Source organism: Solea solea, chromosome 2, assembly GCF_958295425.1.
Source record: "Solea solea chromosome 2, fSolSol10.1, whole genome shotgun sequence".
Classification (NCBI taxonomy): domain Eukaryota; kingdom Metazoa; phylum Chordata; class Actinopteri; order Pleuronectiformes; family Soleidae; genus Solea; species Solea solea.
The window spans coordinates 17,420,267-17,437,963 of record NC_081135.1 but is presented as its reverse complement, the minus strand read 5'-3'; the positions used below and the strand labels follow the sequence as shown (position 1 = coordinate 17,437,963).

The following is a 17,697-nucleotide window of genomic DNA, read 5'->3' as shown; positions in this document are numbered from 1 at the left end:
CACCTGTGTGGTGAACATAGCAATGTGATGAAACTCTCCACGTCCTCCTTGTTTGACAGGAACAGTCAGGAAGAACCTGTTGCCATCTTTGGAGAACACCGGTTCTTGGTTCTGCAAAAAAATTGTTGTAGTTGCCTCTTAACATTATAAAAGTACAGTACATATGGGTAGTATAATCAATTTAATGCCAATAAAAACTAAATGTTAATTTTGGTATTTTACTTGAGTACATCTGTCTTTTTTCCACAAAGTGTCTCACACTTTAATAATAACAATGTAATAATGTTCATATTTTGACTGAACTTAATCAATTTTAATGTAGATGCTTGAGATTTTTTGTGGAGATCTTGAAAAATACATTTGTACGTATCTGCACTGACACAAACACACATACACTGCAGCGATTAACACCTTGAAAACACAGGCAACCGTATGTACCTAGTTTGTCAAGTGGTTAATTACAGCTAGAGCCAAACATGTACGGCTGCATGCATGGCTATATGTTCATACCCTCATGAAGGTTTTTCCATCTTGTACCTCCATGTCAATGAAGAAATAACACATGTTATAACTGAGTAGATTTAACTCTCAATTTGGCAGGAAATTGAATTAATGGAGTCAAAATGGTCAGGGAAATATAGTAAAATCTATTTTTCTGTCATGGACAGGTCGCCAGTCCATCACAGGGCCACATAGACAAAGAACCATCCACTTTCACACTCACACTCAATTTAGAGTGTCAAATTTGCCTGTGGATGGAAACTGGAGAACCTGGAGGAAACTCACACACAGACAGGAAGAACATGCAAACTCCATGGAGAAAGGCCCTTGTTCCGACTGGGTCTTCTCACTGCAACGGCAAGAGTGCTAACCACTACACCAACCATGTGGCCTTTTTTCTAAAAATCTAAAAAAGTGCTCCCAAAACACCAGTTAAATGTGGACAAAAAAGCTGATATGATAAGAAAAATTGAACGGATTCTCCTGAACTTGTTTTCATGTGTAGTCAAATTAACCTGACAGAAGAAGGTTAATTTAACAAGTTCTGTCAGTAACCTGACACAACTTGTCAGTGGGAGCAGGCAGCCTTTTACAGCATAATTTCCCTACTTTACATTTGTCTAAAGCTGCTTTACTTGGATCAAACATCATAACTTAAACATGCATGACAATTATATCCTAAGTAACAGTACTGTAGCACAGAGCATAGAGTGTAATCAGTGATTATATCTAGACTATTCAATTGAAGACATTGTTTTGGGCAGATTATCTATTTTAGTACAACACAAATAGACAGAGTTGTATTTGACTACATTATAGATCCATAACCTTGCATATTGGATGCAGGTATTTAGTTAGTTGTTGGGATGTACCGTGGCAGATATTGGGGGCTGAGAATGTTTGAGGTTCTACCTACAATTTTACAGGTTGAGCAGCAGGAAACCCTCTGTTTCCATGATTTTGAAAATACTTTTCTGGAGAGAACTTTTTTAATGAGACCACTTGCTGTCACTCATCCTGTTTCTGCATCATCACAACTTAGATTTTGGGAGTGAACAAAACCGTTCTTTGAAGATTCATAAAGTGCAGAGTCTGGGTCTGCAGATGTTATGAGATACCGGTGTCTTTTATGTCCCACAGAGTTAAAAAGACATTAAATAAAATATGGGATCACCTGCCTTTTTATCAATATGACTTGTAAATTGCTGAGAAGTTTACCTGCTTGGAGAGCCAGACCTCAGAGCTTTCTTCATGTCTCTGAAAAAAGATGACAAAACAAAAGTCACAAAACAAAAGGTCATTATCATTACTCCAACAGACGTTTGAAAAATGCAAAAAAAACTTCATCAGGATTGTTGAAACAGTACAATCACATTACTTTTCAGATGAGTTTTCGTTTGTCCACAATAAAAGTGGGAAAGTCCTATACCTATACATTTTCATTCAGAATTGTCTGTCACATAATGGAGCCCTTATTTTAACATGTCACTGGGGACACCTTCCCCCAGACTGAACCCTCATTCCAAACCAATATTCATGAGCAGAGCCAGAGTTTTGGCAGTGCATCCTGGATGCTGTGTCCAGGCCTGAGCTAAGCTGCCTCTTGGCTGCACGGGCAGAATGTTTGTTTCGTGCAAATCACACCAAATCAGCAAGCACAGCAGTGGAAAGCAGCCGCTTGACTCCCACATTTCAACTGGAGGGTTGGCAGATTGTATTGTGCCATCCAAATCGGAATCAGAGAATATTGCAGATGTGCTGCGATTTCATCAACGTTAGCTGGGAGCCAAATCCTGAGTAGTTTAAGGCCAGGCTTTCAATGCATCCGGCACTAACTGAAATGCTGTCATAATCCAGAGTCTGAAAAAGTATGGAAAATTACAATGGGAATAGACATGCAAAACCAGACTTTATTTAGCTTTATTCAGCATTTTGTCTATAGTTTGACTGCTGAACCTTAACAGCAGCAGAGATGTCTGTGATCTCTGTCACATTATTTGATGTTGAATTTCTCTCTCTTTTCTCTGAAACTACTGTAATATTCCTGTTAAGATTTAAGGTATCATCAATTTGTCCTGCTTGCATCTTGAAATGTCCAGCATATTTAATTTTGAATTATTAAAAAAAAGTGAATGCCCATCACATGCTGATTAGGGGTGATTGGCCAAAACTTGCAAACCTTGTCGACAAGTTAACTTTTGGGCTAGAAATTGTGCAATGTTTGGCGTACACCGAAGAGCAGTTGTCTTTCAGTTCAGCTGTTGCCTCCATTTTAAGAGACTTGTTCCACAAAGCTGGTAAATGTCATTATATAGCCATTGCACACTTGTTAACGTATTATTCGTCACTGCATACGATATCCGGATAATTTGTCTGATTGGATATTGGTCTATCCAATTGCAGACAGAGGCATTTTCATCTATGTCCATTGGTCACGCTTCTTGAGTGACATCCATACTCGATATCAAATGAGATTGAGATGCAGTCTGGCGTTAGCTGACATAAAATTCCGGTGATGTTTCCAGTTCAGTGCTAGGGCGCGGATGAATCTTACAACTGATTATATGCCCAGAGTGTCACTTACAACTTACCCTAAATTGTAAGCAAACCTTACTTTTCACATATTCGGGCAGCATAAGATAGTTCATTATTTTATTTTATTTCATTTTATTAGCAACCTTTATATATATTGTTAAGGTTATGAATATTATATTATATTGTTATTATTACTATTAAGGGCAATTGGTTGTGACTTGGTAAAACGCTTATGCTTTTTTCTTTTTTTGCATTAAAAATGCTTCAAAAAACTAAGCAGACACTGTTTTCACTTTCTATTTGTTTTGGTCTTTTCAGCTGCTCTCTGAATTTACATTTGAGAGTCTAAATTTACTGAAGGTGTGAATGAGAATTGTTGCTATATTGGTCCTGTGATCAAGACAGTGTTTCCTCACTTCTCTCATGTCTTGGTAGGGATGGGTGATGAGTGGTTGGTTGTTGGGATGGTGAGTGTTCATTTTTAAATTAAGATTGATTGGCTGATAACAGCCAGCTTTTTTGCATGGGTCATCATCAACAAGATAAACCTTCATATTTATGACAATTAATGGGGGAGATATTTGAAGATAAGCCTTTATCAATCCCCTTGTCCCAGGACTCCCGATGTCTCAAGGAAACAGCACAATAGTAGTGGACATATTTTCCAAAATGGCCAGGTTTATTGCTCTACCTAAATTGCCTTCTACCAAAGAACCTTCTGAAATCATGGTTAACAATGTTTTTAAAGTCCATGGCTTTCCTAGGGATATAGTTTCTGATCGGGGGCCCCAGTTTGTGTCCCAATTCTGGAGGGAATTCTGTCGGCTAATCAGGGCCAAAGCGAGGCTGACCTCGGGATACCATCCAGAGTCCAACGGCCAGACAGAGCCCCTGAACCAATAACTGGAGACCGATCTCCGGTGCCTGGTGTCCCAGAACCCCTCCTCATGGAGTAAACACCTGGTCTGGGTTGAATATGCCCACAATTACTTGCCAACCTCAGCCACAGGTTTTTCACCTTGTCTTTGGTTACCAGCCCCCTGTGTTTCCAGACAACAAGCAGGAAGTGTCAGTGCCCTCTGCCTATGCCATGATTCGCCGCTACCGCCACATTTGAGCAGCCACCCAACAGGTACTGATCCAACAAGGGGACCGTGTCAAGCAGGTAGTGGACAGAAAAAGGCAGCCCGCTTGCAAGCCAGGACAAGAAGTTTGGCTTTCCATGAAACCCCTGCGCCTCAAAGTACATCCCAAAAACTGGCACCGCGGTTCGTGGGTCACTTCTCCATCACCAAGCTCATTGGCCCTGCTGCGGTGCATCTACGCCTGCCCCGGTTCCTGATGTGTACTGCATGTGAGTCGAGTCAAGCCTGTCATGGAAAGCTCTCTGGTACCAGCCACCACGCCCCCACCACCTCCTGAAGTGGTTGAAGGTGGCCTTGTATACAAAGTCAAACAGCTGCTGGCAGTGTGCAACCATGGTCGGGGACGTCAGTATCTAGTAGACTGGGAAGGGTACGGACCAGAGGAGAGACAGTGGATCCCGGCCTGATTCATTTTGGAACATGGTCTTATTATGGACTTCCACAGAGACTATCAAGCTTAGCCCACTTGCCCTTCCTCCATTTGTCACCAGTCTGATCATCTCCCTTAATTGCCCGATTGTTTCCAGCTGTGGCCCCACCCTCATGTGTCTTTAGTTTCTGCATCTCCCTTTGTCTAGTGCCAGAGTGTCATCATTCATGTCACATCCAGCCATTGTCCATGTCCACTCCATTGCCTTGTTTTACGCTCCTTACCTTGGTTCTGATTTTATGTTCCTCGCTTCAAGTGAGTTTTTTGTTGATACGTTTTTGTTACTTAGAACCTGTTAGTTTACCTGTAGTTTAGCCTCCTTTGAGAGTGATTTTTTGTTCTTTGAGTTTTCATAGCCTTTAGCCTCCTTGAGAGTGATTTTAGTTTATCGTAGCATTGTTTCATAGCCTGATTATTTTTGTCCTTGAGAAGAGGCTTACTTAAATCAGAATTCAATAAAGTTGGTTTACCAAGTACTTCCTCTGCGTCAGTCCTGCCTTGAGTCCTGACCTGACATGGGCGACTGATTTAGAACTATCCTGAACAAATTTAATACAACTGTTGCTCCTTGAATACCAAACAACTGGTGGTGGATTTCTGTAGGCTGAGACACTGCCCCCCCCGTAACATATTAGATATATAGCTGAACAACAACCTTGACTGGACTATGACCATTGTAACTCATTTCACATGTATATCTGATATTGGGCAACATAGTGAAGAAACAGAAAGCTGAATTGGCATCTGTGTCCACACAACTCTGAAAAAACATCAGATTTAAGTCACAATAAAGGAAAACAAAATGGACATGAGTCATTTTAGCTTAGTAATCTGAAGAATGCTGAAGTTCTGTCCAGTCACTTCATTGAAACTCTCATGACATATTAATACATATTACATAAAGTTAAGTTAAGTTAAGTTGCAGTCTTTCAAAACATTTGAGTTTGACTGTGCACTCTTTTCACTTGACTGCTAAAAACTCCATCACAAAAATACTTTCTGTGTTACTTAAACAAGACATGTGAATATATTTGCTCAGGAACCACATGGTGGACTTAAAGAGGAAAATGATGGTGAATGAAAATAGGTACAGGGAACGAACAGTAAACAAAAGCGTAACCTTGCAATCTGACATAATTTAAGAATTGTCATAAATATCTTATGAAAAGATGTTCTTTATTTGCAGCAGTTATTAAGCAATATGTACGGTGGACGACAGGGGCAAACAAACTGCAACGACCCAAAACACATGCAGGAGGAGAAACAAGGTGCATATTCATGAACATTGCAGATTCCCAAAACACCAGCAAGTCTCAAAACACTGGTAAGTCCCAAAATGCCAGCAAGTCCCAAAATGCCAGCAAGTCTCAAACGCCAGCAAGTCTCAAAACATTTGCGTTTGTCCCTCTCGGCCGACAGAAACAAAATCAGAAGCAGACTCAAAAACGGAAGTGCTTGGGTCGGTGGGAGCTCTTGTTTTCGTGCAGCTATACGACCAGTTGTTACGATGCTTGTGGACTACTTAATTGTTACTTTATTAAAAGGCCTTTATTAAGAGGTTATCCTCCTACAACCCTGCAGTTTTTATGATCATGTTTCAATTCAACAGTAGTTCTGTTTCTGAGGTCATTATAAAGATAAGAAATGCATGAAAGAATGTCCTTCTTCCATGCATTTAATAAGATAACAATGAATATCCAGAGGAGATTAAGCAAATGTGGGGTGAAATGCTTTTTTCAAGATTTCAGTCTCTTTACTACACACAAACTTTCATTACTAACATTAGACTAACATTCAGTTCTTCATTGTATAACTCTCTTTCTCTCTCTCTCTCACACACACACATACACAGAAACGCACCGTGACACAGGCTCCTGTGGTAGTGTCGCACACGGTCAGGATGGAAATGTTCTGGGCACGGTTTAGCCACCTCACAGATGTCTTCGTTTTGCTGATCCACTTCACCATGGTCACATAATGCTCTCTGTGGAAAACAGAATAATCACAATGGTTGGAAAATATTTTGTGACAAAGTCAGAAGGGATATTTTTCATCAATTTATATGCACTTTAATAATTGGCATAAAGCAATTATTAATTTATTTTACTTTATGTAATGTTTAGTGCTGTCCACTAAACCGTCAATTAACGCTAATGTGTTAATTTTTTAACAACGTGCGCAAACTAAGCCATTCTGGCTACAGGACAGTCTACTTCTATGTACAGATTTAATAACATGTTTAAAACATAAAGATGCTTAAAAGTTTAAAGAAAGCCATTAAAACATGCAGTCTTTCAATCTAAATATACTTTTTGTGTTGATTCCACATTAATTCCATGATTTTATATAAGTAAAATAAGCTTCAGGTTTATTCTAGCGATTAATCGCGATTAATTACAGAAACTTGTGCGAACCCTAGTAATTTTACATAATTTCTACACAGAAACTTGATAAATGCTGCTGCTAAGTATCTAAAACTTATTTACTATCATTTCTGATGACCACTTTAATGTATTTAATATTTAGTTGATTGGTTGTTTTTTTTCTTTTTTTTAAGGAGCTTCATGTGAGACTTTTATTGTATTATTACATAAAAAGATGAAAATAGGTCAGCAGCGATTAATGATACAATGGCACAGACAGTTCATTCCCAAATGCAATTCTAATCTACAATCAGTTCCTCAAACTAGCTGACAAGGACTCTATGGAGTCTATAAGGACACTGCTATCAAAAAATTGGATCGCATTAGTATTGCAGTACCTCCAGATGCATTTCTTACACATAGCCCCTTCACAATAAGGATTGAGTAAGATGGGAGTGATGATAAATATTTATTTAAGACAGAAAACAGTTGGTTTATTTGTTATTTAAATGTTTCAGATGGATGAAATAAAATATAAAATTGCCCTTTAAAATTAGGCATCTATTGGACTGATTTGCATCTGCCACGGAATAACCCATATGTGTCCACCTACACCCACACACAAACAAATAAATAATCTTTTTGGACACTTTATCAACTTCCATTCTTTGGACAGCCTAACCAAAGCCTTATCCCTAACTTTAAACATGACCAGTAAATGCCAACAAATTCTAACCTTAATATACCCATTCAGCCTTAAACACAATCAGTTCCTCAGAAATGAGGTTCTGCCTCATTAGGACCAGGTTTTGGTCTCCATAAGGACTACTGGTCAGTCTTTATGCCAAAGAAGGTCCTAAAGAGGTAATAAAATAAAAGCCAGAATAGAGAGTTATTTTCCAGTTGGGATTGTTCACATTTCATTCACATCCTCCTGGTTCTTACATCTACACCAAATGACTTCAATGTCATGCTGCTGTATGTCTTTTGTCCTCTATGTTCTTGAAAGGACACTGTAACTTTTAAGAAATGCTAGAATTGCCCAACTTATTGTTCACAGAGAACATCATTTCTCTGAACATCTGTCTAGTCTTTTTGCACTACAGCTCATTCCAGCATTACACAGTCAGGCCGGAACAAGTAGTGCCAAAAGACAGGTTGCGGTCCTGCTGACATTTCCATCAGTAAAGTCACACAAGATGTATTAATACCTTTCAGAATAAGTTTATCTAGAAAATAAAGGCAAGGATGTTGACAGGTGCGTGTCCTGTGTCTCTGAAGCATTAAAATCCAAAACAACACATAAAAGTCAGTATCCATGTCCATTTATTGTGACATTCATACATTGTGCAAAGTTTCCTCAAGGCAGCCTGTTCAACACCATACAAGGTGCACTAACTGGTGTCAGAGCCAACATCATATTACCATACTTATTTTTGACCCACAGTCTAGGTGTTATGCCAAAAAGTGACTGTCTGCCAGAAACTATTTCTGGTCTATATCTTCCTTCCCACAATAAGGAGGTATGAGCAAAATTGATTTTTGACAACTGAAATACTACATGTTACTGTTTGCACTGGCTATTTAAGGTAAAGGGGCCACGTGGGCTATAATGTTTAAAATATATTACCCCAATCAAACTAAATGATTTTGAAGTAAAAATATGCACACAGCCACAAGGTAGGAGCGCAAATCCCTTTTTGGCAACAGTTATACTGAATGTTACTGTTTGTACAAGCCTATTACACGTATTTCAAGAGGTAACAGTGGCTAAGTGGGCTATAATATTTTTGCAGGAGTGAAGGATTCTCTGCTGAGAAGATGGATTTGCTCATGTCCCACATGGTGTGACAGAGAGGATTGAGAATAAAAAAAAAAAAATCAGAGCTAAAAAAACAGCGTTTAAAAAGAGAAAAAAAATCAAGGAACTTAATAGAAATTTGCCAAAGTCAATTTTGTTAAGTGCAAGTGCCAAGATTTGATGGTCATGAGACAGCAGTGCGCAGTCTCACATGATGCATGGCTGTAATATAAATAATTGCTGTGTTACATTAAAGACAATACTTAGTGTCAGCACTAATTAGTGAGGCACTTTGCTGATTAGCTCCACTGTCAGCTGAATCAGTAGTGGAACAGTTTAGTCATGGAGGTGAAGAAGAGACAGAGCAACAACAGCAGATACAGTAGTCGTGTTAGCTTGCCCTTGAAATCGTAAGGATGCATCTGTCTGTCATTTTACTCACTGACTGCGCGTAAAAGCAGGGCAGCCTCGGCAGCATCCCCCTCCCCATGCTTATGGGTACATTCTAGCATAAGTGTGTGTGTGTGCAATCATTGTGGATTTGATGACGATTGTTGATCTATTATTCCAATGGCACAGAACTGAAAAGTAAAACATCCTGCTAGGGTTACTGCAATGCAAGGTCACAACCAGCTGCAGTTTAGTTCCTAATCAAAATGTGTCCAGTGATTTAAAAAAAGACCAAACAAAGAGAAAAATGGTTAGCCGATGCTCCTCTCACCTTAGTTTGAGTGTCTCTGGAGGCATGAGCTCCAGCGTGTGCGTCGGCCCGTAAAGATTGACGACAAAGAGTTTCACTACTGGGTTGGGTTGGCCAGCCTGTGTGCAGAAACAAGAATCAAGTCTGAAAACCAAAGCCTCACACAAATGCACTTTCAAATTGTTCTTGTGTCTCAATTCAGAGGCTGCTTCATTTACAATCCATTGGAAATAAAAATCCATCAGTTTGTGGCTGTGTAAATTATCCTTGCTGAGAGAGATTCTGCATCAATGTGGTGACAGCACATAATGGATTATAGCCCTGTGATAGTGGATGTTGATTTTGCAGTTGCTAGATGCAACATTTTCCTTTATTGTCGCACACCTGTATAATTTTGTCTTATATGATTGGTAGTCATCATCTCCAGATTGATGTTTCATCTTCAACCATTGGACCAAAACTTCTTCTCTGTGACAGTCTCTGGATTGGCTCAAACGAAACACTGACCACTTCATTTTCTTGTATTCCCATGGTCAAATCTGTAGAATTAATTAAAAATCTCTTCCCTCTTATTAATATCAAAAAGTACACAAAATCCAACAATAATCAAAATGAAGAAAAAGCGAAAGAGATTGCTAAAGGATAGTGTGTTACTATGGAGACACCATAAACCTTTTGTTCAAGGTCCCACAACTCCTCAATTTTGACATTGAGCAACTGAGTATCAGGCTTCACATGTTTATTTATGTACAAAAACATTATGTTTCAAGGCCTGTGGTTTTACATGTGTCCCATTATCTCCTCAATTTGTCACAGTTGGGCGCTTTCAAAATATCCATCTCCGGCATGCAATGCATCTCAGGATAGGCTGGTTTTTGAAGAATCTACTTCTGGGGTCCTTTGTTGCTTGGGGATGGAAGGACACATTTATCGCAGCCTTGGAGATGTGACAGCTGAGTTGTGGCATTGTGGCACAATAAGCCTTGAAAAAGCCTTGGAAAGATGCTGCATTTGATCAGTGGTGTAGGATGATAACTCAAATGATTGATTTGTTATTCTGTGTTGACAGTTCCTTTTTCGCTCCAGCTGCAACTGTTCAAACAATGTTTTTTTATTATTATTATTATTATTTTCTAAGGATGATGAGGAGGAGGATGATGATGATGACGAAGAACACAGTGTCCTACATAACTTCTATGTGCACTTCACATAACAATACAATAATAACATAGTAACAATGTTATAATAGTGGTAATTAGGAGATGTCTGAAAAAAAGTAAGATTTTTTTATGAAATGCAGAAGCTGGAGTGATATGTCAGTCACATGATATTTGTGTGGCTGTGGTGATTCAGTGGTAGAGCAAGTTATTTTTAAACTGGAAGGTTGTGAGTTTCATTTGCGGCTCTGTTAGTCTATATTCTGATGTGTCTATGTGCAAGACACTCAACCCCATGTTGCTTCTGGTGGCTGTGCCGGCAGCATGTGAGTTTGTATGAAAATGTGCCGCAAATATATGCACTGTATGGTGTGTGAGTGGCTGGGTGTGAATGGCTTAATGACAAAACTAGTGTACACAGCTTTGGTAGTCAGGAAGGCTAGGGAAGTGCTATATAAATACAGACTATTCACCATACAGTATTTAATGTAACACCTATATACCTCACTGACTGTTTTCATTGCACTTTTTCCTAGTTACCTTTGATCAACATGCAAACCATACCATTTCCTTAAAGCGTAAAAAGAAAATATATACTTTTGTCTTTCCATTCTGATTGTTTATGCACAAATCCACAATGTGGAACACAGTCTGATTTGTCAAATTTGATCTGTGTATAGAGTTAAATGTGCATTACAAATTGAGGCATCTGTTTACATCTGTTACAAATGCTCCGTATTTGTGTTCTTCAATGGTTCAGGGAACTACAGTGGCCTTCATACACCAAAAAGGATATTGTTACTCTTGGTTTGTAAAGTAAGGATGATTTACATTAGAACTAGGAAGCTGGAAGTGGGAGTGATGTCATGTCAAGTTCAACACATTCCAGTAGGGTAGCGTCTCTTTTGAAAGATTCTGATCTTTTGGCTCGGCTCCCTTCTGCAAAGGTATCTTGGGCTAATCAATGTTAGCCATTATAATAACAACATTTAACATGGTATTTTGTGTACACAAAAAGTGTAGCATAATTTCCAGTTACAAATTAAACAGTACTATATGTATGACTGATTTCATTTGAAACAAAAATGACAGGGTAATGCAAGCAGTCTTTGTATGGTGGCAGCCATCTTGGAATACCATGCCAGGGTTGGTGAGGATGCTCCAAGTTTCTGAGTTGGGACATTTGAGTATAGGGAGCATCTCTGTGTCAGGAACACTGGTTTGTCTGTTCAGGCTGATTAAAAGCCTTATCTAAAAGGTACATAAAAATGCTAAAATGTTTTTCTGCAACTAAGCCATCCAACATGTAACACTGGACCTTCAACAATACATGTTTATCAGTATCATCAGAAGGGTTTTCCCCCCAGTCTTGATGTACCTGGTCTGAGTACAGCTCAGGTAAATAAAGTTCATTTTCACATCCTTTTCTTAAAAAAACAGAGAAAAAAACAACAACAAATATAGTGTTGTGATATCATGGTACAGTGAGGTTTTAAAATACCATGTTTACCTTGGGGTATGGGTACTGCTTTCCTTTTGGGTATGTCATGCCAGTGAAGCGTGGTAACACCATATTGGGAACCAGACTGTCATTCAGAACCAAGAAGGCCAGTCTCTCTCCATCAGGTGACCACCAATGTGCCACATGGGTTTGAAGAATTTCCTCTGTTTGGAGGAACACAGGAAATTAGCTACTTAGAATAAAAACAACAACACTATAAACATTTTATAAATCAATACCGCAACTTTTGCTAGATGTGTTTTTGCTGTAGAAAACATACTGTGATGAGAGCAGATGTTCGATGACTTCTAATGTTTTTATTGTATTTACTTTGACAACACAGAGAGGGCCTCTGTGTAACACTGGGACACTGTGGAGTAATACTGCATGCTTGTAGTGTCAATGTTTTCTGGACTTCCAGTCCCAATCTGAAAAGTCCCCACCAGTCCCCACTTTCCCAAAAGTGAAAAATGCTGGGGCAATAAAGCTCCTGTCTCAGTTCAGCATTGCTCTTTAACATGCTGGGCTTGATGCTAGATTCACATGTGGTGGAAGCATCAGCAAAAAATTCACACATCCACTGCATTGTGGGTCTGTTGCTTTGCTTTACTCACATTGCATGTGGCAGAATTTAGGTAACGTTCAACTCAGGCGATCAAATCATACGATGATCAACCATTCACTCTCACACTCAGACCTAGGGTCATTTTAGAGTGACCAGTTGACCTAATCTGCATGTTAATCACACGACATGCTTTGTCGCAACAGTGATAGCCTCTGTGTGGCCCTAGCACAAGTTCTAGACAATCAAATCATTTTGTTACCCTGTTAATCTAATTGCCTAACTCATTTTTTCAAGTTTTTCAGGAAACACAAAAAACTTCACCGCTTAAGTCACACACTTTACATAGACCGTTATCTTAAAGGGGTAAAATCACATAATCTGATCAACTGAGGATGTAGGCGATTTTACCATAGATGATTTAGGCAAAAAAAAATTTTTTTGACAAAAAATGACTTAGGCAATTATTTGAACAGTGTGACAATATGTAACATTTAGCTCAAACACTTTTTGGCTAAAATATAGCTCTTGGATAAGGTTGCTCTCCCATTTATTGATGTTGTTTGTTGTTTGCATCCAACAAAGTTTATCAGATAACCATCCCTTTGGCAACATTATCAACTCATGTTATATCGTTACCTGTGACAGGCATTGCTCTGCTAACCCTCAATACCACCAGCATTTCACTTCAGAACGCGTCCACTGTCAAGTTAATGCGATCAGTATGCGTGAATCCAGGGTAACAGTTTGAGTCGCTGCCTATCTTTAACATGAGTTCTTGATTTTTTTGTGAAGTGTGGTTGAATGAGGTGCCAACACAGCCAGCATGAGATGAGCAACACACTGTCATGACTGCCAACTGCCACACCAGTAAAAAGTTTTTTGTCACTCAGCGAAAGGCTCATATGATAAAATCTTGTTAGCCCAGAAGTCTAGTGTGTAGGAATTAGTGAAAAATAATAGTGCAACTGCAGATTATAGCGTGTTTAGGAACTATGGTGCCCTTTACATACCAGAAAGGATGTGATTCTTTATGATTTACATCCACTTCAAGATTCAACATACATGATCTGGCTAGTTAGTGAGTTTGGGCTGATATGGTTATAGTAATATGGATATGGTGTCACAAACTGGTGGCCTTTGTACATACTGTATAAAAAGTATTTTTTCTAAGGCTACAAAAACAAAACCTTTTATTTTAAAGTGACTGTCCACCTATGCACACATATGTATAGGCAGTATAGTATATTCAATGTCTGCCAATAACCCCCCCTAAATGTTACACACTGGACCTTTAAAGGAGACATATTATAACCTATTTCTCCAAGTTAAAATAGTTCCCTGGTGTCCTAATGAACATGTCTGTGACATGCTTTGGTCAAAATACCATAAGGATGAAGCACCATAGCAGTTCAATAACCCTGCCAAAACCGCTCCTTTGAGAACGCTCGGTTTTGTGCATGGTCCCTTTACATGCAAATGAGACACAGGCAAACACACACCCACTTCTTCCAGGGGGTTTCTGATTTGTCCTCTTTACAGCGCTCACTCACTCAGCTCCTGTTCCCTCCGCTCCATTCCTCTCCCCCTCCCTCCACTAGTTCTCTGACAATATCAACATGGCAGCGTGCTCGGAAAACAGCGAGAGTGCCGTCACAGGAAGAGACGTCCGACACAAGGATCAAGCTGAACACTGCCAAACTGTAAATCAGTTAAAAACACTTAGGGACAGCACCGCTGATCGCCACTGGCAAGCAGCGAGCTACATGTGACTGTATCAGACTGAGTCTGTGCTCCGGTCATGGAGGACGTACTGAACAAATATTTTTAATTAGGACGTGTCAGAATGGTCAGTTATGAGCTCTATTTGACCTTTTCTTAAAAATGTGTGTTTGTACGTTGGTGAAATACGTTCGCTGACTAAATACGGCGACCGCTGGCCGCAGTCTGATGCGAAGTGGTGCGAACACACGAACACACGTTTGCTGACTTTATCCGGAACATTAGCTTCATATATAAAATCCTCTGAGGCTGGAAGTTTGTGTAAAACACTGTGCTCCACTGTGCAGCCACCAACAGCACATTTGTCCCTCCGCGTTGACTTAATACCGCTCTTCCTCCCTCGCCTGCACTCTCACATTTTATAGGGACACCTTATAGGGAGCTAAGGTGGAGCTCTCGAAGTAAACTTACTGGTGGGTGGTAACATTCGCGGTGAAATGAGCATGCTGCCGTCATAAGCACAGGGAATTCAACATCGAGTGTTTTATCGCCTATACTTACACTAAGGGGGACCATGAAAACATGACTGAGTATTCTTTTTCCACACTTTGGCGACTGGTAGGGCCTCCAGAGTCCCAAATATATATATATATATATATATATATATATATATATATGTAGAGGCTAAACCTAAAGCTTAAAGCCACTGAGGGCTGCTAGAACAGGTTAACTTAAGATTGACGCGCTTGCCGGCCACTGAAGGAGACAGACGACTTCCTGGTTTGGTACTTTGCATGCTTCTTTATTTTTCTCACCATAACGATCATACGCAACATCCATTAACGGTGTGAACAAAAGTCCATCATGCACCATTTCCCAATACTGACTCGCCTGCCGTAGCGTGGCGGAGCAGAGCGGTCGAAAACTGTTAGCTCTTCCGACTAGCAACACCTGCACCCGGAAACACTAGTTCCCACCTTTGTAACCCCTCTTCCTGGTGCACTGAGGACACCTACTGGCCCCTCACAGACACACACCCAAACACAGAAATGGCTCATACATACCGGCCCCTATTGTAATGGCTAACAGACATACAATTCTTTCCAAATACACATTAATGAGCCATAAAAATGAATACAATAAGCACAATTTACCCAATATAGTTTCCTGTAACTCATTCAAGCCCATAAACCTATTACTCTTTAACCTCGTGCAGCAAACAAAGTTTTGTCACAGGACGCTCAAAAACACTGGACTTTGTCTGCAGACGCACTGAGCGCACCAGTCCCCTCTTGTCACGAAAAGCCTCCAAGACCTTTCCTAGTGGCCATGAACCTCGTGGAGCTGTAGTATCCATTATGACAACAATATCCCCAGGCTTGAGATTCTTCTTTTCCTGGTTCCATTTTTGCCTCTCCTGCAACAAAGGTAAGTACTCCCGTACCCATCGTTTCCAGAAAAGGTCGGATATGTATTGAACCTGTCTCCATCTTCTTTTTACATAGAGATCATGTGGTTCAAACAGTCCAGGGGGTAAAGACGGTTTCCCTTTAAGGAGCAGAATATGATTGGGAGTGAGCGGCTCCAGATCGTTTGGATCGTCCGAGAGTTTGGTGATGGGCCGGTCGTTCAAAATGGCTTCAGCTTCGCACATTACAGTTTGAAGCCCATCATCGTCCAATCTCTGCTGTTTAAGCACTGAACTCAAAATCCTCCTCACGATGCGGATAACCCGCTCCCAGACTCCACCATGATGTGAAGCTGCTGGTACATTGAAACACCAATTAACTCCATCTTTCCGCAAAGCTCCTTGAATTTGCCCATGATTCAATGACGCCAGAGCCTCCCTTAACTCTCTCTCTGCTCCGATGAAGTTGGTCCCGTTGTCGGATCGAATGAGAGTGACTTGACCTCTCCTGCAGATGAAACGGCGAAGGGCATTAATACATGCATCTGTATCCAAAGAATTAGCCACTTCCAAGTGGACAGCTCTGCAGGCGAGACAGGTGAAAATCACACCATAACGTTTAGCTGTTCCTCTTCCTTTACTCACAACAATAGGTCCGAAATAGTCGACCCCGACGTTGGTAAATGGTGGATGGTCCGGCAGAATCCTTTCCTTTGGCAAATCTGCCATCTTTTGCTCCATCGCTCTTCCATTGTACCTCCTGCAGAAACCACATTCCGTTATGACCTTTCTCACGGCTGCGTTGGCGCTTGTGACCCAATACTTTCTTCTCATTGTGGACAGCGTGTGGTTACAGCCACTGTGACCAAGCTGCTTGTGAATGTACTTTATAATGAGAGTGGCAACCTGCTGATCCTTGGGGAGGATAAGTGGATGTTTTGTTTCCTCCGGCAAGGAGCCTCTCATCAGCCGCCCTCCAACTCTCAAAACCCCCTTGTCCAGATATGGATCCAGCCTGTAGATGACACTCTGCCTGCTCACAGTAGCTCCACCAGATGACAGTGCAGCAATCTCCTCTGCAAATCCTTGTTGCTGGGAGTACTGGATGATAGCAAGCTCCGCCTCCCAGAGATCCTTTGCCGACAGAACTTGTCCTGCTGGTGACTGAGGTCTTGATTTGGTGGAATTGGAGGCGTCTGCCTGTCTCCTGCTCTGCCTTCCCAAGAGAACGCCCTTCAGCTTAAGAAACCAGGCGACAGACACTTTCAGCTTCATCCAATCTGAAAAATATGCCATCAGCCGTCCAGTGGCCCCAGGCGAATCTTCCACATGGATGACATTCACCATGGCTTCCTTTTTTACCTCTATGTCGTCTAGAGCTATCGCAGTCTCTACAACGTTTGCTGGCCACTCGTCCTCCGGTCTGCACAAGAAGCTTGGACCCTTCATCCAACTGTTGCTTTGTATGAACTCTCCAACTCTTGCCCCTCTGGATGCAACATCGGCGGGGTTTTGCTTAGTGCTTACATACCGCCACTGTGTAGCTTTAGTGGCTCCTCTGATAGCCGAAATCCTATTGGCCACAAATGTATGGAAGCGCTTGTCCTCATTTCTGATATATTTCAGCACCGAGGTGCTATCCGTCCAGAACGCTGACTCTTGAAGCTGGAGCTTTAACTCTGCTTTCAGCATGAGGTCAACACGAACCGCCAGAACTGCAGCAGTCAACTCCAGCCGAGGAATAGTGATGGTCTTTAAAGGTGTAACTCTCGCCTTTCCCAGTAGGAATGCAACATGGATGTAATTTCTGTTGTTCTGAATCCTGAGGTAAGTGACGGCTCCATACCCTGCTTCGCTGGCATCCGAAAAATG

At 40.8% G+C, this 17,697-nt stretch overlaps 1 protein-coding gene across 2 annotated transcripts in view; it reads right to left on the bottom strand.

Moving 5' to 3' along the window:
• Positions 1–17,697, bottom strand: part of LOC131444761 (inactive dipeptidyl peptidase 10-like) — a 278,070-nt gene that overhangs the window by 25,389 nt on the left and 234,984 nt on the right. For both annotated transcript variants that reach the window (XM_058615388.1, XM_058615398.1), the window contains exons 9-13: positions 12,143–12,297; positions 9,497–9,594; positions 6,472–6,595; positions 1,720–1,758; positions 4–111 (exon numbers count right to left, since the gene is read on the bottom strand). In XM_058615388.1, coding sequence (XP_058471371.1) covers positions 4–111; positions 1,720–1,758; positions 6,472–6,595; positions 9,497–9,594; positions 12,143–12,297 — 524 coding nt within the window. The remainder of the gene's footprint in view (positions 1–3; positions 112–1,719; positions 1,759–6,471; positions 6,596–9,496; positions 9,595–12,142; positions 12,298–17,697) is intronic.